This window comes from Lissotriton helveticus, chromosome 4_2, assembly GCF_964261635.1.
Source record: "Lissotriton helveticus chromosome 4_2, aLisHel1.1, whole genome shotgun sequence".
NCBI classification, from domain to species: domain Eukaryota; kingdom Metazoa; phylum Chordata; class Amphibia; order Caudata; family Salamandridae; genus Lissotriton; species Lissotriton helveticus.
The window spans coordinates 91,396,717-91,420,814 of record NC_136064.1 but is presented as its reverse complement, the minus strand read 5'-3'; the positions used below and the strand labels follow the sequence as shown (position 1 = coordinate 91,420,814).

The following is a 24,098-nucleotide window of genomic DNA, read 5'->3' as shown; positions in this document are numbered from 1 at the left end:
CACATCCCTGTGTTTGGAAATTGTCAGAGTGCAGCGTTAGCCTTCTTGGATTAACGCCGTGCTCCAACAGTTTCCTAGTAAATATGACCCTCTGTTTCCAAGTCTATATATGATGATTTCGATTAAAAAAACTTTAAATGCATTCACAAAAGACAAATGCTAGTTGGGGGAGGGAAGTCTCTCCCAAAGTTCAGACAGATCGGACACACATTCTGAAGCAACCTGCAACACACATGATCCACAACGGCACGAAAAGACACCAGTACCAGGCTGCACTTGGTCCAACGCTTTTAATAAATTAAAGGCTTAAATTATACCTCGCCCCTCACATTTTAAGATAATCTGTTCTTTCGCAAACTCTACAGTGAAAGCTTAGAACTGTGCCACAGCGGGCGAGGGTGCAAGTGGCGCCCAGTCACAGTAAGCTCAGTTCACATTTGGCACTTGGGAAATGGGCACCGCTTCGTGGTCCAGCCTGCCAGGCGTGTGCCCTGATTTTACTTACCATGGCAAGGTACCGCCATATAATCTAGAAAACTCAACAAGTTCAATGATGGGAGGCCTGTGTGACATAACACAATACAATCTTCCCCCACCCCAACATTCGGTTGCAAGACCCTTGATACAACCACAGTTTGATGCATGATATCAAAACATCCCTCCACGTACACAAAAATGCATCCTTTCCTCTTCGCTGGACGGTGAGTTATTAAAAAGTGGTGGATCCACATTTAGAAGATAAAACTGGAGTTCTGTCCATAACCCAGATCTTCACGGCGCAAGCCCTCAATTCCTGCAGTCGTCCTCGTCGCTGTTCCCACCTCGGTCCTCGCTGGCGTCACACAGGCCACTCTCGTCGATGTTCTCCAGCGAGTCCGCGTGCTGCATGGCGAGCCGCGTGAGGGAGATGCTGGGGAGCGTGTTCTGCTCAGGGTTGAGCCATGGCTTGAAGTCAGGGTTGTGGGTCTTCTTCCAGGCCGGGTAATTGATGCAGGCTTTGTAGATCATCTTCAGGACCTGCCGGGGAAGAAACACGTCATCACTTTATTAAAAATGAGACTGAAGACCACCACCAATCACATAGCTTTGTTTCATGGACCGATGACCTTCACAGGAGACCACAAAATATTAGTCAACATGGAGAAGGAGCACAAGACTGAGAAGGAGCACAAGACGGAGAAGGAGCACAAGACGGAGAAGGAGCACAAGACGGAGAAGGAGCACAAGACGGAGAAGGAGCACAAGACAGAGCACAGCTTCTATCAGAGTGGGCGTGTACAGTCTGCATTCCTGTAGCTGGATGGTGGAGACCCAGACACTGAAGGAAAATAGGCTGAAGACAGGTCTCCCTTCAGGAATTCAATGGAGACCTTGTTAGCAAAGGGCTGCTGATCAGTCATTCCTGGGCACTTGCGCTTGGTAGATGGTAGGGGTGGGGGTGGTGCAGCAGGGTGAGGAAGTTCCTCACACTTTATTGTGGCCATATTTTGGATACTCCTGCTTGGAGCCGCCTCACTGATCACCCTCATACATTTCATCTCAAGGGACTTCCAGCACCACCCCTGCCCACCAAGAGCCCCTCGTGTGAGGGGGGAACCGAGGCCACTTTCGCCACACATACATAGTGCTATTGTAGCAGTTCAGGCTGTAATAGTGGAGTGGTGTGGCTCACTGGTTAGAGGCGGCAGACCCGGGAGCAGAAGTCAGCCCGGGACCAGGGTTCAATTCCCGACGCGGCAGGGTTGTGGACCTGGGTCAGCGGACTCGACAATTCTCGCCTAGGTGCCTACTCTAACCTGGGGTCCCACTCAGCAACTCTGGGCATTAGCTTGCCTCATCTACACAACGGCCCCATCAACGCTTTACAAGTATACGACATTTAACATTTAATACCCGAGGCTTAGCCGGCATCAGAGAAGTCATTGTGTCTGTGTGCCTGTTGAGTTTTGAGCGCTTGTCCCCCACACTACCTCCCTGAGAAGTCAGACCGCTTGCACTCACTACTATCAGTCAAGCGTTTAAAAGAGTTGTACTTGGCTCAGTTTGCTCAGCCTTAACAGGACAGCGGTGGCCCATGACCTCACCACCACACTACCCGCCCTGCACACACCCCTCCAAAACAAAACTAACAAAAAAATCAAGATTAGGGTCCGACAACTCCTTTTCTGAGATTTTTGTCTTTTGGTAAAGTACTGTTTGTACGATTGATGCACTTCATAGAAACTGTTGCGGTCTCTTCCAAAAAGGGCTATGGCCGTGTTGCTGGCCTCTCCCATAACCCTTCAATCAAACCATGGGAAACTCCCTTTTTTCTAAAACACACTTTATGATTTTGTTCTCGTGTACCGGAGTTTCTCACTGGCACGAGAATCAAAAAGAGTAGATCCAGAAAACAGCAGGCTCACGATTTATTATAGAGTCTGCAGACTCAAAGATGTAAATAAGTCTGAGGTGGGTCTCATACCACATACAACAGATCTTATGTGCCATCACATCAGCAGAATCCTTGACTGCACTCATGGCCTGGGCCAGTGTGATCATGCCCTCTTAATGGTTATTTTGAAAATGCTTCCCAGGTACACGGTCAAAGAAATGGACCATGGAGTTTCATAGCTCCCTGTTGTAAAGGCGCACCTGTGTGGTGGAACCAATAACCCTCCCAGCTGTGGCCGACAGAGTCCATGCTTATACTTTCTTCTTTAAGTTCAGAGGACGATGTTGATCAGAAGACACAAGCATTTCTTGCAAGCCGACAAATGTGAAAAAAAGCCACCACATCACAAAAGCAGGACCAGATGCTTTAATATTCAGCTTTCAAGTTTCCCTGTTCATAGCCTCATCTAGAATGACAAAGCGATGCTTCGTTTTCCCTGTTCTTTGATGGCTCTTCTACTGATGTACTATGGGGCCTGCCTCTTCTCCTCTTACACGGCTGAAGGGGGTGGCATTGGGTGGTTGCCACCCACATGAGCCAGTGGTGAAGGCGCGGATCGACCCACTGGGTATATATGTGGCTCAGAGTCATCCGCCACAGACTGGGAGATCTTCTGTGGAATGTTGCGCTATGGAGATGATGTAATACATCGGGCCCAAAATATCAGGTCAACGTGATATGTGATCTCACAACATCATGATATCAGAGTAGAACAATTAGTATGGACAGCAGAAGGTGCAATTAATGCAATTGGTCTACTCTGATATCACGATGCTGTGGGATTACGCATCACGCTGACATGATATTTTGCGCCCATGGTCTATATTAGTGGTATACTATTGTACCTACTGTGGGATTGGTGTCATTGGTGTGACTGGTCCCACGGCCAACACTGAATCACAGATCTTTGTTCTTGTACTGCATATATTGACCCAGGTTCTGATCTGGGGTAGGGGTCGGTTTTTGTATTTTGGTGCAGGGTCTGGAGATGATGGGACATCCAAGATGCTCCTCGAAGAACTCAACTTCTCACTGGCCACTGACTACTGGCTGTGTAATCGTGGAGGGAAGGGAGCATCCCTTGTGGCCCCACTGCTGGGACAGATCTCACTGAAGAGGAACCATCAGACGCTGATAGAAAAAAAGACTGGACGCTGACCTGGATCAAATAGTTTTTTCATGTTTTTTCATAACCATTTGGTATTACACAGGAGTACTTTTTACCTTCTGTTGTAGTAAGGATATTGTCCTTGCTTATTGTGTGTGTGTTGTGTTTGTTATCTGTGGATCACTAAGGATACTTGTTGTTCACTTCATTTTTTCCTTAGGTAAAGGACAATTCATTTAGAGTCTCCTCCAGCTAATATTGGGGCTCCAAAATACTGGTAGGATTACTTTTTTCATTAAGAATTGTCGTTCAGATTTTTGCAGTTGCATCATTACCACCTTTGGTCCTGACGAAAGCTTTGTTATAGCTGAAACATGTTGACCACACTGCCTAGCGTCTTATGGTAGTCATAATTTCAGACTACAAGGCGCCTGTTCTTAACCACGACACCAGAGCAGTATCCAATAAACATTATCTGCTCTTGTAGTTGTTTTTAACATTTTCTGTTCACCTTATTTTGAGCACTGCACATTCATTAGTACCACTCAGAAATACACTGTGGCTTGAAGGTCATCACAGTTTTCCAATCTCTGCACCATCTTTGATGGAGTGGGTGAGATTTGGAATACACTACTCACTTCCCACATGACGATGCCTCCGCCACGTTTGGTGGGCTGATGGGAATATTTCAGCCCAGTGCTATTTCTGTTCCCTTACTGTATCCACAACACACACTCATTGTTCTTCTGACTATGTGCCTCCCGGTTGTGTATTCATGTTCTTCAGGGTTGTGAGGTTTCATGGTCATTAAATCAACCCCTTTTTGACCCCCTTTTAAGAATGTGATATTTTGGTATTTGGAGCGACTTCGGTCGCGGGTCCTTTTTTCCACAATCATACATCCTTTTTGATTGTGTAGCTCACTCAATTGACGTCATCTTCTTGATACACCTACACTATGGACACGGCTGACTTTGCTGGTTTAGCCTTTGACGACGAGTACCTTAATAGCCTTCTTGATGACAATCCATGTATCGTGGATTCTTTGCCCGACACTTCTGGTGCAGCGAAAGATGATTGGCCGACCCTACTTAATCTTAAAAAAGCGCAGTCCCGGATTATGGTCCATGGATTTATCATGGCAGAATATTTAAGAGGAAAGTGCACTCCAACAGGGCTGATTGTGACCAATGCTCCTAGGCTTTTCCTGAACGATAAAGAATTTATTCGAGCTTGGGCCTTGATAGCATGGAGATGCACACGGGATTGGTTAATCCTGATTGTGAGCTCTGCCAAGCGGATAGCGGACACCATGCTTATAGAAATCCAGACCTTGGAAGGCCAGATTAAGGCCACCTGTACCACTCTCTTTAAGAAACGTCTTGACGAGACGAATAAATCTAATAAGGATTACAAGGACAATATACTTGCAACCAAAATTGACAAATTTAAAAAAGACCTTGCCCGTTTTTCCATGGTAAAAATTTACCCCTACACTAGTGAGAACTATGCGACCCCAGCAACCAACAATAAAGGGAGGCGTTATGGCTCTAACTATTCAACCTCAGCCTCTGACTCCAGTGATTCCGATAGCACTAATCTCACCGCTCCACAAACCCGGGGTGGTGGACAGCAATGGTCCTCAAGGAGGACGTTCAGGCAGAGAGGTGGTATGCAGGGGAACCACCAGGGAAATTACCAGAATCCGGGGCCGTGGTGGCCTCCTGGTCCATGGGGTTTTCAACCCCCGCAGTTCGGACCACATATGAACCCTTATATGCAGCCCCCCCAGTTCTTTCCGGACCCGTCTTTTTTAGGACGTGGCCGCGGTTCCAACCGCGGCAAACGGAGAGGACAACAGTTGGTACAGTGGGAGGCCGATCCCACTTTCCCGAACACAAGGAGCAGGAGGGCTGCTCAACAGAGTACCAGCACAGAACCGAGCAGCACTTAACTGTAAACCTGAGCTCGCGAGTTTTAACTACTGATGAGCTCTCAGTTCTTGAGAGAGGTTTAGGATTCGTTCCAACCAACAAAGGTGATCCCTTTCTATCCAGACTTGAACTTGAAAAGTTCTTCAGGAAGGTACGCCTACACTTTCTTTAAGAACAAATCCGATCCAGAAGCCAGTTCAGAACAGATTGAAACCAATACTGGGCTACACCCTAAATCCACTTTCACCCCCCTCAGTCATCAGGTCCCCTCCCAGGTCTTGACCTTCGAGCTAGCAATCACACATGACATCATGAGGCTTCACGAAGAGAGATTCGAAGGCTTTCAAAATCTCCCCATGAAAGAAAGGGCATTGATCACGCTGTCCAAAGACCCATCTATCACGATAAAACAAGCAGATAAAGGTGGTGCTACTGTCATTCTTGACACCGCCTTATATCGACAAGAATGTCTTAGGCAACTAAACAACGCACTATTCTATCGCCGTCTCACTGCAGACCCCACACCCCGCCTTCTTGTAGCTATCAGGACTTTAGTGGATGAGGGATCTGCCGAGGGATGGATCACACCACATGAAGCGAGATTTTTGGTCACTGAGCATCCGGTAATTCCAGGATTCTATTGCCTGCCCAAAATCCACAAAGCCACAAGACCACAAGACCACCACCGGGACGCCCGATTATTTCGGGCATCGGGTCTCTATTGGAGCCCCTATCCACCTTTGTGGATCATTTTCTCCAACCTATCGTGAAGGCCATGCCTACATTTCTACAGGACACTGCCGATGTCTTGCGACTATTGCCAGATGTGCAATTCAATATGGAGACTGACCTTCTTGTCAGCTTTGACGTTGAGTCTCTCTTCACGTGTATTCCCCAGTTAGAGACTCTGGAGACTATCAGACAGTTGTTGTCTCAGTGCACCCTTGATACCATCACCCCTATCCATTTTATCATGGACTGTGCGAAGTTAGCCATGACTGAAAACTTTTTCAAATTCGAGGATGAGTTCTTCCTCCAAATTTCGGGAACCTCAATGGGAAGCATTTTCGCCCCGAGCCTCGCCAACCTCTATGTCCATCAATTCGAGCAAGATCATGTCCTCAACCATAGCAACCCTTTTTTCCATCAATTGGTGCTATGGAAGAGGTACATAGATTAAATTTTTGTGGTTTGGCGAGGCTCAACTGATGAGGTACATTTGTTTCATCAATGGCTGAACGATCGGAACCCTTACCTCAAATTCACCATTGAGGTTAGCCATGAGAGACTATCGTTCCTTGACCTCTCCATCTTCCCAGCAGATGGAAAGTTAGGAAGTGAGCTTTACACAAAACCCATGGCAAGGAATTCCCTTCTACTTTTTAATAGTCATCATCCACGTGCTTTACGTGCAAATTTGCCAGTCGGTCAGTTCCTCCGGCTGAGAAGGAACTGTTCTACCAAAGATCTGTTTAACAAACATGCCCACCAATTGTCACTACAATTACAAGCGAGACGCTACCCAAAAGATCTGGTAAAAAAAGCATGGAAACGCGCCTCAAACAATCACCGAGATTCTCTGCTTGAGAAACGACAACAAAAGCCAACCATGGATTGTCTAACCTTTGTCAGTACTTTCAGTGCGCTTTCAAATAACATCCAAAAGACAATAAGGAAACATTGGAATATCCTCAATATTTCCAATGAAAACATTCCACTACCACTGTTCTCTTTCAAAAGAGCACCCTGTCTTCGGGACAGTTTAGTCCACACGAGACCACGGTCCCAAGAACCGGTTGGATCCAACACACTTTGGGATCTACCACCGGTACAGGGCCACTACCCTTGTGGCTCGTGCAGCGTTTGCCCACAAACCTCTAAAGCTGAACGAGTTGACTTGGGGTCTGGAAGAACCTGGTTTCTCAAGAAGCACACGAATTGCAATACTGAAAGGGTCATATACATGATCACTTGTCCCTGCTCATTGAGATACATAGGATTCACTACTAGGAAAATAAAGCTGAGGATTGGAGAACATAAGAGCACCATCCGTTGCCAAAAACAATCAACTAGACTAACTGATCATTTCCTCGCTCAAAAACACTCCGCAGAAGACCTCAGGTGGGTCATCCTGGAACAGCCTTTTATTCCATCTCATATTAGTGACATCATCAGATTCCTCTTTTTGAAAGAGCAGAAATGGATTTTCTCCCTCAAAAGTGACAAGAGGGGTCTGAACGATGACATTGCCTGGACGGCACTGTAAGATATTCTAATGGTGGCACATTAACTGTCAAACTACGCACCATACCTGTCCGGGTTAGTTCTAACATGTCCTTGTTGTCATGCGAACATACACCTAATTTGCATGACACCACTGTCCGTATACATTTCTTACTGACTATTCCTTAGAATTCCCCTATAGGAACATCATCTTTCTGCTGCACTAGTCTATGGCTCTTTATTACCACAGTAAGTCGCCTTTGTAACGACCTCCTCCACATATAATTTCTAAATTTTTTACCTTGGCCTTGTGCAAATAAATAATAAGGGGTTATTCAACATTTGTATTGAGTATGTCCCTAGCACCTCGCGCTACCAATAATCGGGGGTCTATTATCACACTCAGCATACCCAGCGCATCACGTTACTAACATCTTTGCGCGCCTGGCCTTAGCTGCATTGTGCGCATGCGTACATCGAGTGCACAATCCACCTTCTGCAGCCTCGGTTTTTCATTGCGCGGCTCAAGTCCTTACATCTCCTAAGCCTCCGCTATTAATCCTGGCATGCTCAGGGGCCTGACTTCACGCCCTTACTTCCAATATTTTCTATATTCCCCGTGTTCGGACACCTTCATGACTGCGCATGCGCAGGGTGCTGACGCTGCCAGTGCCACACGCGGGCCGATAACACTACCTCTCAATGACAAACAGCGCATGCTCAGAGGATAGTGTTCTTCACATGAGCATGCGCAGCGCGCAATTTCCAATGCGCGATTGTACAAACGAGCTCATTGCTCGTTTTTAACACGTCCAATTAGTACTAATGGGCCAATCACGACGGGGATAAAAGGCATGCTCCCTGCCTGTCCGCTACCTCCACTCCTACTCGGATGCTTGCCTGAGGTACCGACGGACAGGTAGGTGTGCACTCTGCCTTCTCCCTTCATACTTTTTCTTTTAGGGCTTGGGCTCTTCTCGTTTTGGGCTCATAACTTTAAACTTCGGCACCAGTCTAGTCCGTGTCCTGGTGTTTGGTGTTCTTTTACTTGGGATAATTGAGTTTTTTTCATTGATAGAAATCACTTTGTATTAGCCACTTTTTACATGTTGAAGTTTCTCACATGTCAGAAGCTACACTTTATGGCTATTTTCTATCTTAACAGAGCGGGGCCTCATTTTCCCGAGCAGGTGCCGGGTGAGGTGAGGCTACTTCCACACAATGCTGGGTAAGTTGAACTCCATCAAATAGTTTTTTCATGTTTTTTCATAACCATTTGGTATTACACAGGAGTACTTTTTACCTTCTGTTGTAGTAAGGATATTGTCCTTGCTTATTGTGTGTGTGTTGTGTTTGTTATCTGTGGATCACTAAGGATACTTGTTGTTCACTTCATTTTTTCCTTAGGTAAAGGACAATTCATTTAGAGTCTCCTCCAGCTAATATTGGGGCTCCAAAATACTGGTAGGATTACTTTTTTCATTAAGAATTGTCGTTCAGATTTTTGCAGTTGCATCATTACCACCTTTGGTCCTGACGAAAGCTTTGTTATAGCTGAAACATGTTGACCACACTGCCTAGCGTCTTATGGTAGTCATAATTTCAGACTACAAGGCGCCTGTTCTTAACCACGACACCAGAGCAGTATCCAATAAACATATTTTCTGCTCTTGTAGTTGTTTTTAACATTTTCTGTTCACCTTATTTTGAGCACTGCACATTCATTAGTACCACTCAGAAATACACTGTGGCTTGAAGGTCATCACAGTTTTCCAATCTCTGCACCATCTTTGATGGAGTGGGTGAGATTTGGAATACACTACTCACTTCCCACATGACGATGCCTCCGCCACGTTTGGTGGGCTGATGGGAATATTTCAGCCCAGTGCTATTTCTGTTCCCTTACTGTATCCACAACACACACTCATTGTTCTTCTGACTATGTGCCTTCCGGTTGTGTATTCACGCTGACCTGGAGCACCAACAACTCTAGGTGTGGCCTGAGGGGTCCAAAGGGGAATCAGGTCTGGTTGCACCAGCGGCTGAAGAGTAGGTGCAGAACTCCCTGGCCACTCTAGAGCCAGTGGAACAAGGCTGGCCATCTTCCTCCTGCTTTGCAAACTCCTCCACTATCCCCGAGGCACCTGTAAGGCATCTCCAGGCAGATTTTTCACCTTTTGGTGGAGTAGGAATCATCATTCCAAGATTTCTTACCCCACTCAAGGAGCCCTGTCAAGTTGCTGAAAGAAGAGAAGAAAAGCACCTCAGTTGAAAAATCAGAAGAAAAAGGCACTTCCTGCAAAATAATGCAAAATGTGTAGGACTTGGAATGAAGCCAAAAAGAACCTAGAAGGCAGCACTTTGAGCATCCTTCTGACAAAAAACAAAATGCCTCACTGACCCTGACCTGCATGATTGATAGTCTGGAGTTCCTTAAAGGGGCAGTGTAGAAAATTGTGAGGATTTACAAAAGGAGGTCGTTCAGTGATGTTTTAAACCAAATATATTTACATTCATTTTGCCAACTGCATTTACTTTTCAACCCTCTGCCCCTGGGGAAAAAACGTTGGTGCTTCTTATAGGCAAGTTTTGACTGTAGAAACGTTTCTTAAAAATTGAGTCCTAGGGCATCACACACGTGTGCGGACATATTCTAGTCTTTACAGATATCGGTGAGAATCTCATGAAAGAGAACTGTGCTTCATCTCACCATGAATAGAGTGCAGAAGGCCCCTCACTCCATCAGGCTGCTGCTAAAGTCAATGGCACTGCGGGAGAGGTAAATCTGTCTTAAGATGGCTGGGCTTCGAGCGCATGGAGGGCACAGAAGCGTCATCTGGCTACGACTAACTAACTGGATACCAGTGACATAATGAGTGGAGGAAAGGAGAATACATTTGAAAGGCGAGTAGACCGGATCTCAGAGTCCTTCCACGTGGCACTGCTTGGTCAGTTTTGGCGACGAGCCAGGTCTGCATCACGTACCAGACGGGTGACGCGATGCTAAATGATTTCCAGCGTTTCAATGTCTATGGGGAAAAGTTTGAAAGTAAACCCTCAACATCTTTGCACATGGTTCAGGGGGAAAAGTCATTTTCCTTCTTAAGAACCCAATACTGCAGTAGGCTGGAGAGCACCTATTTACTGTTGGCGAGTGCAGAGGTGGAACAAACAGCATGTTAAAGTGCCCCCAGAGTCCAGCATCCTACCTTCTAATCTGACAAACAGCTTTTATTATGGTCATATTTAACATACCAGTCTTGCCTTGAAACCTGTAGACCCGGAATCTAATTCTGGCACTGGAATCGGACCAGAAACTGTGCGATGGTAGCAAACGCCTGTATCTCCCTGTACCTCAGTTTGTAAACAACAGTTACGTAAAACAAGTACATAATGTAAAGACTATCAGTGTACTGTAAAGTACAGTGCCAACCACATGCTTCCAGAACCCTGCCTCCGCCACATTGTTCTTGTGAATAGAGCGCTGAGAGAGCTCTACATTCATGGCAGCGATGACAGTGTATGAATCAAGATGGCGGAGTCCATCTAGCGCTCTGTGGATGTCTCATCACTTTGACAGCTGATGGGTTTCAAGAAAGAACAGATCTATCTTGTGAGACCCCTAGGAATGCCTTACTGTGCTGGAACAAACAAACAGAGGCACATCATGACTACTGATGGTTTTAAGTTGTTCAAGCCCAAAATACTATGGGGTAATGTGCACCATGAAATACAATGCTTGGTATACGTTGTACTTTTATGTTGGAAAAAACGTGATAGATCTCATCGCATTCGTTGGATGGCTGAGAGTTGACCAGCATTGCCAACCACATGGTATTTCGCAAAGCCATTAAAACTCATCTTTCTCCTTCACTATAGCCTCTGTTCTCTCAGTATCTCCCCACTACTGCTATTGTTAGTGCTGGGGCGCCACTGAGTAGGGACAGCTGTGCACTCTATAAAACCTGTAACATAACATAACATAACATAACATAACATAGTAGAGTCCATAACGACCGGTACAGACCTCAGATGCAACACTGACCACAGACAGCTAATACTATTCAAAGGGCGGGAGAATAAAGGCAGTGACAGAGCTGGCACACTCGAGGGACCTCAGAACTGGTCAATAACATTACTTATTGTGCCTTCCCGCCTTATGTTCACTGGCCCGCCACTCACAACTGCCACAGCGCCATCACTCACCTTGGGAGCCAAGAACTGAGAGGACTTATTGACGACCCACTTTGGTAAGGACCCTGAAATGAAACAAAAACAAGAAAAAATGTTCAGAACAAATACAAAAGAAACAGGAAGAGAAGCAAAGCTAGTCACCCGGAAACGGAACATTACACAAAATTCCATTCAATGGTGCAGTACTTTACAGAATTGCATGAGATTGTCAAGCTTTCCTCCCCAGAACAAAGTGAAGTCTTAAGTACTGGCTGTACAAATCCAATACATTTCAGACAAGTCAAACAGCATAGAGTACTAATCTGACACATTCAGACAGGTGAGCTACACAGATGTGGGGTTTCAGTCCTCCGCCCCTAGGGAAGAGGTTACACGAATCTTACGTTACAAGAAGCCAGGCGCATCCGACTGAAAGCCAGGCGCATCCGACTGAAAGCCAGGCGCATCCGACTGAAAGCCAGGCGCATCCGACTGAAAGCCAGGCGCATCCGACTGAAAGCCAGGCGCATCCGACTGAAAGCCAGGCGCATCCGACTGAAAGCCAGGCGCATCCGACTGAAAGCCAGGCGCATCCGACTGAAAGCCAGGCAAATCTGACTGAAAGCCAGGCAAATCTGACAAGAAGCCAGGCAAATCTGACAAGAAGCCAGGCAAATCTGACTGAAAGCCAGGCAAATCTGACTGAAAGCCAGGCAAATCTGACTGAAAGCCAGGCAAATCTGACAAGAAGCCAGGCAAATCTGACAAGAAGCCAGGCAAATCTGACAAGAAGCCAGGCAAATCTGACAAGAAGCCAGGCAAATCTGACAAGAAGCCAGGCGAATCTGACAAGAAGCCAGGCGAATCTGACAAGAAGCCAGGCGAATCTGACAAGAAGCCAGGCGCATCTGACAAGAAGCCAGGCGCATCTGACAAGAAGCCAGGCGCATCTGACAAGAAGCCAGGCGCATCTGACAAGAAGCCAGGCGCATCTGACAAGAAGCTACGCAAATCTGACAAGAAGCTACGCAAATCTGACAAGAAGCTACGCAAATCTGACAAGAAGCTACGCAAATCTGACAAGAAGCTACGCAAATCTGACAAGAAGCTACGCAAATCTGACAAGAAGCTACGCAAATCTGACAAGAAGCCAGGCGCATCTGACAAGAAGCTACGCAAATCTGACAAGAAGCTACGCAAATCTGACAAGAAGCTACGCAAATCTGACAAGAAGCTACGCAAATCTGACAAGAAGCTACGCAAATCTGACAAGAAGCTACGCAAATCTTTCAAGTGTCTGTCCTGGAAACTGAGCTAGCTCTTGCATGCACACATGAACTTGTGTTACCATTCAGAGATGGTGTGTGATCAAGGTCCTCAAAGCTACTGGGCCAGTGGCGCAGTTGAAAATTCCCAGTCCTCACAATCCATCTTCTGTACTCTAGAAGTCCGACAAAAAGCATGCTCCTTCGAAGCAGAATTAGTATAAAGTATTAAAAAGGCCAAATGTAAATTTACCAACTTCAGCAACTTACAGTTGTTCTCTGCCCAGATCCATCATGGGAAAACCACCAAACCTTTCATATGGGCCCGCTGCTGGGTACTCGTTAGGCATAACCCATGTGAAAGTCACTGCTGTACTGCTGGGGAGTGAAGACCTGGCACAGTCATATGTGGGCCGCGTCTGATTGTACATGTGTAAGAGAGGGAGGGATTATCTGGGCAGCTCAGTCGGGTCACTCCTTCCTATACAAGCGTCTGTCCATAAGCAGCCGGTAACATCAAACCAGGCTTGCAGAGTTAGGGGCAAGAAACTTGGCCTTCAGAGCAGAAAGACTTGGATAGATGAGAACAGCAAAGGCAGAAGACGGGAAATGGCCAATGGGTGCTCGCTCTACCTACGGTAAGCGAGATGGGCCGAAGAGGCACACGTGGCAACGGGGCTATGAGCAGCCATCACAAAGGGCCACTTGGACACGTTCATTCTTACAATCAATATTCTTAGGGCATTGTGGTTTGTGTTAGCAGCATTCACTGGTAAATACATTTTGTTGAAATCATAGCATGCAATGTGCCCCTTTAATCAGTTTTACACACCAGAATATTTTGAAATCAATTGAATACATCATGCTCTTGGCTTGCAGTGACCCCACAGTGTAAGAGCAAGGCAACAATGTGTATGTACAAGGCTAGCAACTGACCCCGGGGCATAATCATAACCTGTGGGCCAACATTTTGGAGAAACAGTCTATATAATGGTCAACAATTGGGCCACTAGACCAGAGGCATTTTTGTCGACTATGTTTCGGCTCTCCGAGTCATGCACAGGTCATCATCGTGATAAGTAATGTTAGTAGCGCAGGAGGGTGGCTGTGATCTGTGTATGGAACAAAATAGACTTCTTTAAAGTGCAGCAGAAAACACTGTTCTATTAGCTCACTAAGGACATTTACCGCTAATATTTATTTATACATTTTATATAGCGCTAGCTAGAACTGCAGGTATCAAAGCGCTTTACATTATCACGAAGAATACAGTAATTCAAGAACGCAATACCGTATTAAGCGAGACTCAATAGATTCTAGTACACACCAAAGAAAAACAAAGAAAATGTGTTAGGCCGAGAGCGTGGGAACCGAAAGAGGTCAAAAGAATAGTACATGTTAAGGGAGAGTGAATCTAATGGGCCGCAGAAGCAGCCCAACAACCGGCTATGACAGACGGTCTATTCCTGTAATGAGAGATAATAAACAATGTTCAGTCTGCTTAAGAGTTAAAGTATTTGTTGAGGAGGAGGAGTTTCAGGTCTTTTTTGAAGCAAGGGACGGAGGGGTTGCATCGTAATACTTTATTGGCTGCTGACTAATTAATTGGGCAGCGATGGAAAATGAATGGTCTTACAGGTTTAGTCCTATTGATTGAGACTCCACGGACTGTCCCTCTCTGGTCACTAATGACTCTGCTTTGGACAGTGCCAGTCCCTCTGCTGAGATATGAAGATGCCGCGAGTCGCTGAATTAATACTACGCTCAGTGGCACCAAGCCTAACTCAACAGGAATACACCTTTTAGCAACTCGTTTTCCATTGTTGCCTTATTTATTCTGGGAGCCGCCCATGGAGTATAACCTGTAGAACCTGTAGAACAAGGCATGTTTGAAGAGAGTCTGACCATTGTTTGCATTGATGCAATCACCCAAGTTTCAAAAAGAACATTGAATCGCCCTTGTTCCTCGGTGTGATCCTTGTATGCTCCTTCGTAGGCAAATATTCAGATTTTCACTTTTCAGTGACATAGTTGACAATATTCTTGGTGGGACGACAGAGGCCGCCGCAGCCTGTACGCGGTGAAGTAAGCAGCGCAAAAACCAGGCCAGTTGCAAGTTGCACTGTGCTACAAGATTGAAATATAAGTGCTAAATTTACTCTGAAGCACATCACTGAAAGGAGGACTCCAAGGTCAAGTGGCGCGGTTGGTCTTTGCCAAGAGGTCTCCAGACTCTGCACCCTCCCTGGACACACAAGGGACCCATCAACCTCCAGTGCCATGGATGAGAGGTCTGAAAACCCAAAACTGAAGAGGACTTGAAGAGAATATACTGCAGCATCCCGGTAACACAGACATACAGTACGGCGCTTGCGGGCCTGTATTTAGCTTCTCACAAACTGGAGCATCTGAGTACAAAGGCCCCACAGAGAGCCCCAATTATAACTAATAGCAGCTCTGAGCAGGGCCCAGCACCAGGTCCTTGATAGGAGGACTTTTCTGAAACAAAGATGCCTCTCAGTCACTCTGTGTTAAATAAGCTGATATTGGAGCCTTACCAGCGTCCGTACCAGGAAGGAACGCGCTGCATCAACCCCTTTAATAAAGCAGTGACTGCATCACTTCACAAATCATCCAACCAGGATCAACATTTGATTAGAGTAGACTCCCACCCCTTCCACCCAGCCTTGGGAGCAGCATTATCTGCGGGTGCTTCAAACTTGATTTTAAGTGACAATGGTGGTTGATGAAGTGCCCGCATGTTGAACAAAATGCTTTGACGAAAGCTTGCAACAAGATTGCTTTTTCCCATTGCCACCAGGAGCTCTCCTAGGCTTTGGTGAGAGTTAGAGGCACAGAAGCAGCCAGGAGGGCCTCTCTTAGGGATGGGTGCCGTTCTGCTCCGCTCCCCTCCAACATTGCATTAGCAACTCAATTTCCTGGAGAAGAGGTCCTGGATTGCCGGTACATGTCTGAGCCCCTTCGACGTGTCCGGAGGCTCCCAGCTCACCTATGAGAGGAGGTCCTAGATTGCCAGTACATGTCTGAGCCCCTTCGACGTGTCCAGAGGCTCCCAGCCCACCTATGAGAAGAGGTCCTGGATTGCCGGTACATGTCTGAGCCCCTTCCACGTGTCCGGAGGCTCCCAGCTCACCTATGAGAGGAGGTCCTAGATTGCCAGTACATGTCTGAGCCCCTTCGACGTGTCCAGAGGCTCCCAGCTCACCTATGAGAAGAGGTCCTAGTTTGCCGGTACATGTCTGAGCCCCTTCGACTTGTTCGGAGGCTCCCAGCTCACCTATGAGAAGAGGTCCTGGATTGCCGGTACATGTCTGAGCCCCTTCGACGTGTCCGGGGGCTCCCAGCTCACCTATGAGAAGAGGTCCTAGATTGCCGGTACATGTCTGAGCCCCTTCGACGTGTCCGGAGGCTCCCAGCTCACCTATGAGAAGAGGTCCTGGATTGCCGCTACATGTCTGAGCCCCTTCGACGTGTCCAGAGGCTCCCAGCTCACCTATGAGGAGAGGTCCTGGATTGCCGGTACATGTCTGAGCCCCTTCGACGTGTCCAGAGGCTCCCAGCTCACCTATGAGAAGAGGTCCTAGATTGCCGGTACATGTCTGAGCCCCTTTGACGTGTCCGGAGGCTCCCAGCTCACCTATGAGAAGAGGTCCTGGATTGCCGGTACATGTCTGAGCCCCTTCGACGTGTCCAGAGGCTCCCAGCTCACCTATGAGAAGAGGTCCTGGATTGCCGGTACATGTCTGAGCCCCTTCGACGTGTCCGGAGGCTCCCAGATCACTGATCAACAGCGTCTGTGGGATACAATCCTGCCAACCCCAATAAATATGCCATTTTGTGGATGTGAAAATACACTGCTGTAGAACAAGTTGGGGGTGTCAATGAACCCCTCATGTCCTGACAACTTAAACCCACGGCCTCTAAACTACTGCAGAAATCCATGTAAACAGAAGCAACCCCTTTTCTTAAAAGAGGTAGGAAGAATTATTAGGGAAGTACCCAGTGACTGACTACAACAGTCATGCTTCCCGAAGCTAGGCAAAACCCTACCACACCCCAGCACAGGGGAGGTGGTAGGGGGAGGGGTGAGTCTTATCACCAGGAAAACCTTCACCCACATTCAACAACGGTGACGCCAAAACACAAACCCCAAAATATGTCAACATAACGGCACTGACCAGGCTCTCCGGAAAGAGAATCTTTGCTACACTAAAAACAACCACCGCAATACTTCATTTCGATAACCGAACTTGGGGCCCAGGTTTTGTATTCATTTAGTTAGAGTTTTGCTGCCTACACAAACAAGAGAAAACAAGGCCATGGAACATGGAACTGGATCAGATAGTAGTTTGTGGGGTCCGAGCTCCTGCTCCCACTGGTTGCAGGGAATTACTTTCAGGCCTTCTTCCCATGTGACGTTGATATCCATTCACTTTCTCAATACATTTACTGTACAAGGCGCCCGCCTTGCTTCTTTTGATATTAAAATATTCCACGCCCGGGGCAGAGCTCGGTTCAATAGTACGTAACTGATTTGTGTGGCACAATCACCACCAAAGGGCATCTTGTAGCCCTGGGCAAAGCAGACTGTGGACCTTGTGTTGGACCCACATGCCAAGGTCCACGCGGTCCTTCTGATGATCAGTGGTGGTCCACAGCAACTGGGTCTCAAGCTCAGCCCTGAGAATAGATCGTGGGATCCAGTTCAACCAAAGAAAGGGGGGTGGGAATGGTTTTTAGTGCTTTTAATGGCAGACTGCTTCGACAGGGATTCTGGCACCGAGTCCCGGGTGTTTGTAGAGTCCTGTCCCTACACTCCGGCATTGGGCCTTGGCGTGTCGTACTCATGACTGTGGATGAATGATCAGGTTGGTGGCTCATGGCAGGTCCCCCCCTTTGTGTAGGAGAGATCTTTGCCTGGCACTCAAACAATCCCGATCTGACTGGATAGATCCCATTTACTGTGTACATGCCCATTTATGGATCCTTCGGGCTCCTGTACACGCTTCCTCTATTCAGTCATTCAGAATGTGTAGCGTTGAACAAAAATCTGTGTTGCATTAGTAGCAACATTTTTCTTTTTTTTAATAAATCTTTTTATTAAGTTTCATCAATACAACACATCATGCTTAACTTGCTGAGGATTCAGTACCTTTCAATCAACTTAGACTTCCTATTACATAGAAGCAATTCACATTGCATGGTGTGGGACAATTGGGGGAGGGGGTTGCCATTTCCACCTGCAGTGATCCTTGGAACGGAGGAAAGGTCCGAACAGAGCAAGGAGCCACTTTTAGACTGAAGATCCTCCTGACATTTCACTACAACATGCAACTCTCTCGGCCACAAAGAGAGCAACCGTTGGTGTATGGAGAAGTGTGGCTCACTGGTTAGAAGCGGCAGACCCTGATGCAGAGGTCTGACCCGGGACCAGGGTTCAATTCCTGCCTCGGCGGGTCTTGGGCTCAATGTCTACGGACTCGATAATTCTCGCCTCGGTGCCTATTCTAATCATGGGTCCCACTCTGCAACTCTGGGCAATAGCTTGCTTAATATCCACAACGGCCCCAACAGCGCTGGGATGCCTGTCTTCACCTTGGGGGTGCCCTGGAGGGGGCATCTCACAGGGAAAGCCAGGATGCGTTCCACAGCGGTATACAGCGCCAGGACGCCCCGAGATGGGGCGGCAGTGCGCTTTACAAGTATACACACATTTACATTTACATGTATTGTGTGATCTTTAGATCTCCCAGGAATGGTAATGTCTAATTCTAACCTCATCCCCAGCAATCCTGGCCTTATTTACCGCCGACCAACCGCTCTGCATGCATGGGTATGCAAGATGGCTCCCAACATCTAACCCAATGTAAGAAAGAAACTGTGAAAGCAGGTTATCACCCAGTGAGGGTCTCCTGGCGCTAAAAGGTTCTTTTTACCACAAGGGTTCCTTGATGGCTCACATTACAGACTATTCGACTCTAGAGTAATCGGAAGAGTACTTTATGAAGGGTAATCTCTGAAATGTTGTAAAGAGTATAATCCATTTTCCTGCAAGGGGAGGGGTTGGTATGTCAGGGGATCAATGGAGCTTACATTAACCTGGGTGTTTTTCATCCACGCCTTTATTGGTTGGTTCTTCTTTTGTGGAAGGCGTGTGCTGAGACTTGGATGCTGAGCTTGGGCTGCCCGTTACCTTAACATGCCACTGTCCAATATCGTGCGGTGAGGGCGCCGAGTCTAGAGTATGGATTGGGGTCCAATGCTGTATTCTGAAGTTCCACGCTGAACTATTCCCATGACCAGGATCTGGAACCGATTTGCATGAGATTGATACTCATTGGAGACAGTGGAGGCTTGCCGGGGAACAGGTGGTGAAACACAGAGACTACATCCATCCTTTTCGTGCCTCTGTCTTACCGGTCACAGTGAGAAATCCACTCTTTAAACGGAGGAAAATACTCCCACCATGCTCGAAGATGTGGAATCTTTTACCATTTGTATTGCAGGTCCTTCAGAGGTTTTGACTGAATTCTATACCATTTCCCCCCAAATGTACATTACTTTATTGAGAGACCTTGTGGGAAAGTAGGATCTGCTTCTTATGGTTAACCCCACTTTTTGATTCATGTTAAACTGTTTTTGACTAGTCTGACTGGGATCCTGCTAATCAGGACCCTAGTCTATCTGCTTTCTCCATAAAATGTTATGTCATGTACTTAGGTACACTCCAGATTTGATACTGGGTTACCCTAGTCAGTCCCTAGTATATGCTACACATGTACCCGGGGCATACATACCCCAGAGGCCTCCCATGGGCTGAAGCATGTATTCTGTCACCCACGAGAGGCCATGCAAAATAGATCTACAGGCCTGCCATTGCAGCCTGTGTAAGTTGGTGCATGCACTACTTACTTAAGATAAAGGTTTACTATATCTAAGGGTCACTACACTTAAAACCTATAAGTCACCCATATAGCAGGCCTTGACAATCCTGAAGGCAGAATGCTTGGTTCTAAGTGAGAGGGTGCCGTTGAATGAGCAGGACACCCCTGCAGCCTACGGAGTCCATTCTCCCGGGTTGTTAGTGCTACAGCCATTTACGACATAGAGTGGCATTATGCAACTGCGTGATGGTCAACTCTAAAACGACTGAAAGTACCCCCATCGTGTTTGGTGTCAAACATTGTGGAATCATACCCCCACAACGGTTACCAGTGTGGGAGGTATGATTCCACCCATCAGAAACGGGCTTTGAGGTCCCTGGTGTTCCTGATACCAGCCTTCTAGTCCCGGACAGCCCAAAACGGTTGCAGCCGACCAGAGACTCATATCTGCCCTCCTGCTACTGAGCCAACCTCAAGCAAGGGCAGAGAGAACAATAGGCACCCTGTCACAGGGAGGTGTGACCACCTCCCAGACAGGATTCATTTTACTAGGCCTGGGTGGGTGCGCTTGCCAGCGACCAAAAGTCTGCAGGAGGGGCACATTTGGTGTCCCTGTGCATAGTCCAGTTTATACCAGTCCTGGGAGCCGTTAGCTCCTGCTCTGGCACGAAACTGGATAAAGGACATGGGAGTAACCTCCCTACTGTCCAGACCTTCCCCTGGGAGGGTCCCGTGAATCTGTCCAACCCTCTCCCGTGGGTACAAAAGGGCTTAACCTGGCTGTAGGACCCTAGATTCGACGTGGACAAGATTCTGAACAAGAAACCACTGACCATCAACGGTCTAGACACTCTGGACTACGTTTGGGCCCAACTTAGTCTCCCACTCCGTCCAAGGCATCCCCTGTGCCCGTGCACCATATAGGCTCTGTGCCGGACCGGTGGAGCATCGAGGACAACTGAAGATATCTCCCTTGGAGTGAAGGAGTCGCAGGCACCGTAACGCAACTGACTGGTCTGCTGCGTCTTAACTACTGCTGACTCCAAAGAGGAGGTGGTTTTCTAAGTCCCTCGAGGTCCGACCTGCCCTCTCACCAAGTTTGAGGTCAGAGTCCCTCGTGGGGGCTGCAATACCTGTGCACTGCAAGCGCATATGCTTGTTGGCGTTACCAAAACGGGTCCACCGGGCTCCAATTAGCCCCGACCTCTTGCATCATTTCCACCAAAAAACGTCAGCTTCCTCGCATAGAGTGCTCCGTGGGCTGTTGCTTGGTAAATCTGCTCGAGGTCCCCTCGTGACTCCTGTCCCTCCGGCCTGTGGGTTCACTTGAGGGTCAACATTGCTTTTCTTGGGCTTCCCTGGTTGCTCCAGGATTGCCCTGACTCCCCCGTGTGTGGTGAGTCTCCTGGACCTTGCTGGTCTGAACCGTAACCTTTCTTGACCATCTTCATGGGTTGCTGTTGCAAAGGCTTGTTGGTGCTCCAGCCGGACATTGACCCCTCTGCACTCTACAACCTTCATGGGACAGCTCGAATCCAGCTCCTGGCCATCCTCAACGTCTCCTGGTCTTGGTGGCTGCAGAGTCAAGAACCCCCTCAACGCATCTGAAGCACCAGACATCAGTGGGCATTCATCTACCGAGCCCCTGGTCACCCCTGAGTGACCCAGACTCTGTCCCCTCTGCTTTCAGGTACTCTTCATCCCGAATCCACCATTGGATTCCAACTGACACTTTTCTTCTTTCCCGCAGTGGCATTCCCTTGAAGTCCTCCGTTGAGATCGACGGGTGGTTTCCGACATCACTTCAGCCCTATGCACCCAGCTTACCTGGGATAGGTAACTCTGGCACTACAGTATCCATGGGTGGGGTGGCTCTTCAACCTCCTATGATTCAAAGGGCTTCCTCGTAATCCACTGGGAAGGTTCCTAAAACTTTAAAGCTGCAATCGCGACTCTCAGGTGGAATTTTACGGTGCCTGCGGTCGTATTCCCATACTGCACCCGTCCCCCGTGGGGTCCCTACTTACTCACCTTGGGTGGTTCCTTGGGGTCCCAGTGTTTCTACATCCTCTAGACACGGTCTTGACTCGAGTCGTGGTTCTTATACCACTACCACTCTTATACCACTATTTTAGTATATGGTTTGGTCTCCCCCTGGAAACCACTGTGTAGTGCTACTTATGATTGTTTCTATGCTGCAGTATTGTGTGCTTTGTTTTTATCTGCGTGTAGCAGTTACTGTGAGGTATATAGAGTGTGTTAATAATAAACAGATTTTTATAACTACTGTGTGGTTCTCCTTTCATTTAATCAATACAATAAGGTTGCATTCTGGTAAAACAAGCTGCTTAACATTCCTTCAAGACTAAGCCTGCTCTCTATAGCTACCACTTGGATAGCTTTCTGAGGTTAACTTTGACCTCTTAAATCACCATAAGGGTTGTTTGGACTGGTGCAAGGTGCCCACTTTAATAAGTGATTCAGAAAAGGGGGTGGTGATGAACAGAGTGCCTGAATTAAGCAGACCACTCTTACTCAGTCCAAAGATCAGGGCTTGATCCATCACCGTTTTTTAGCTCACTGCACCATCCCAGCTCAGAACTTGGCTATATGCAAATTAGTCTGTTCCTGTCCCAGTGCATGATGGCAACAGGGCAAACCAAACTACCAAGCCAATTCTTATACTGGGAAGGAAACAAGCTTCCGGGGACCGGTTTCTGCCATTTCAGGCGTCGTCGGCCCGGCTTGCTTGAATCCTGATGGTGCAATGAGCAAGGGACTCACATCTGAGTATACCCTTCCACGCTTCCCGGAAGCTGGTTTCCTTTCCAGTGAAGAATTGGCTTGGTAGTTTGGTCTGCCCTGTTCCCATGATGCACTGGGCCAGGGACAGACTAATTTGCATATAGCCAGGTTCTGAACTGGGATGGTGCAGTGAGCTAAAAAACGGTGATGGATCAAGCCCTGATCTGTTGACTGGGTAGGAGTGTTCTGATTAACTCAGATACTCTGTCCATCACCACCCCCTTTTTGAAATCACTTTAATAAGTGGGCATCATATACCAGGCCAACTTCTCACAGACCTTGATTGCCGAATGAGTCTTCAAGCATCAGATTGTTCACTACGCCCAAATGAAACTTGCCATGTCCACAGACAGTGCAGCCAGTCACCTGAATAGCTTCATCACTGTATCCGGAAAACTTTGTATTCCAGTTTCCTCAAACATAATCTGAGCTTTAGAATGAATTCATATTTATAGATCCACCATGACACATCTTTCCAATCCGGACTCTCCCTCCTTTTTCTCCTACAACAAGAACCCCTCCTTTGTAGACATCCTTCTCTATGTCTCTAGATATCACTGCTAACTCCTCTCTCAAATTATAAACTTGCATTAAAAAAACCTTGCAAGAGTTGTTGCTTCGTCCAACTCTACCTTCTATGGTCCGATCAAGCCAGTTATCCCCAGCACTGACATGATCATTTCTAGCCCTATCACCAGAAATGTTTATTTTCCTGATTAACATAATTGAACACCTCTTCTTACCTCAGTTGGCAGACAGGCAGACAGGCAGACAGACAGAGAGACAGACAGACAGACACACGCACACACCCTCCCTTCCCCCGATGCTCAATTTTAAGCACAATCCAAGAACAATCAGCTACTTGGTGGCCAGCAGCAGGTTTTACCACCAATCGTATCAAACCCGGCAACGGCTCGCTGTTGAAAGAGGGAACGAGGTGTGCTTCAGTGGACGATGGGCTCTTAGAACATATCCACGGAGCCCTGATGTACCAACATCATCGCTATAGAGCCCAAAGGGCTGGCCGATGACCTGGGCTACGTTGGAAGCAGGAACCCACTTGAAAGGTCTCCACATCTCCAAAGTTGCATTGGTTTCATGGAAGCACTTGGCTATGCAGCACACTCCCCGGCGCGTCATCCGTGATGCTCTAAAGCGCGCGGAACCTTCTCAGAACAACTCACTCTACACACAATGCGGATGCGTAGCATTTAATTGCGGATGTTGGAGGTGCCGTCTCACTACACACCA

The 24,098-nt window shown here is 47.4% G+C and overlaps 1 protein-coding gene across 1 annotated transcript in view; it reads right to left on the bottom strand.

Moving 5' to 3' along the window:
* Positions 1-275: 275 nt before the first annotated feature.
* Positions 276-24,098, bottom strand: part of LOC144752212 (START domain-containing protein 10-like) — a 145,823-nt gene continuing 122,000 nt past the window's right edge. Inside the window, exons 5-6 of the mRNA XM_078640174.1 lie at positions 11,906-11,958; positions 276-1,017 (exon numbers count right to left, since the gene is read on the bottom strand). Coding sequence (XP_078496300.1) covers positions 787-1,017; positions 11,906-11,958 — 284 coding nt within the window. The 3' untranslated portion in view covers positions 276-786. The remainder of the gene's footprint in view (positions 1,018-11,905; positions 11,959-24,098) is intronic.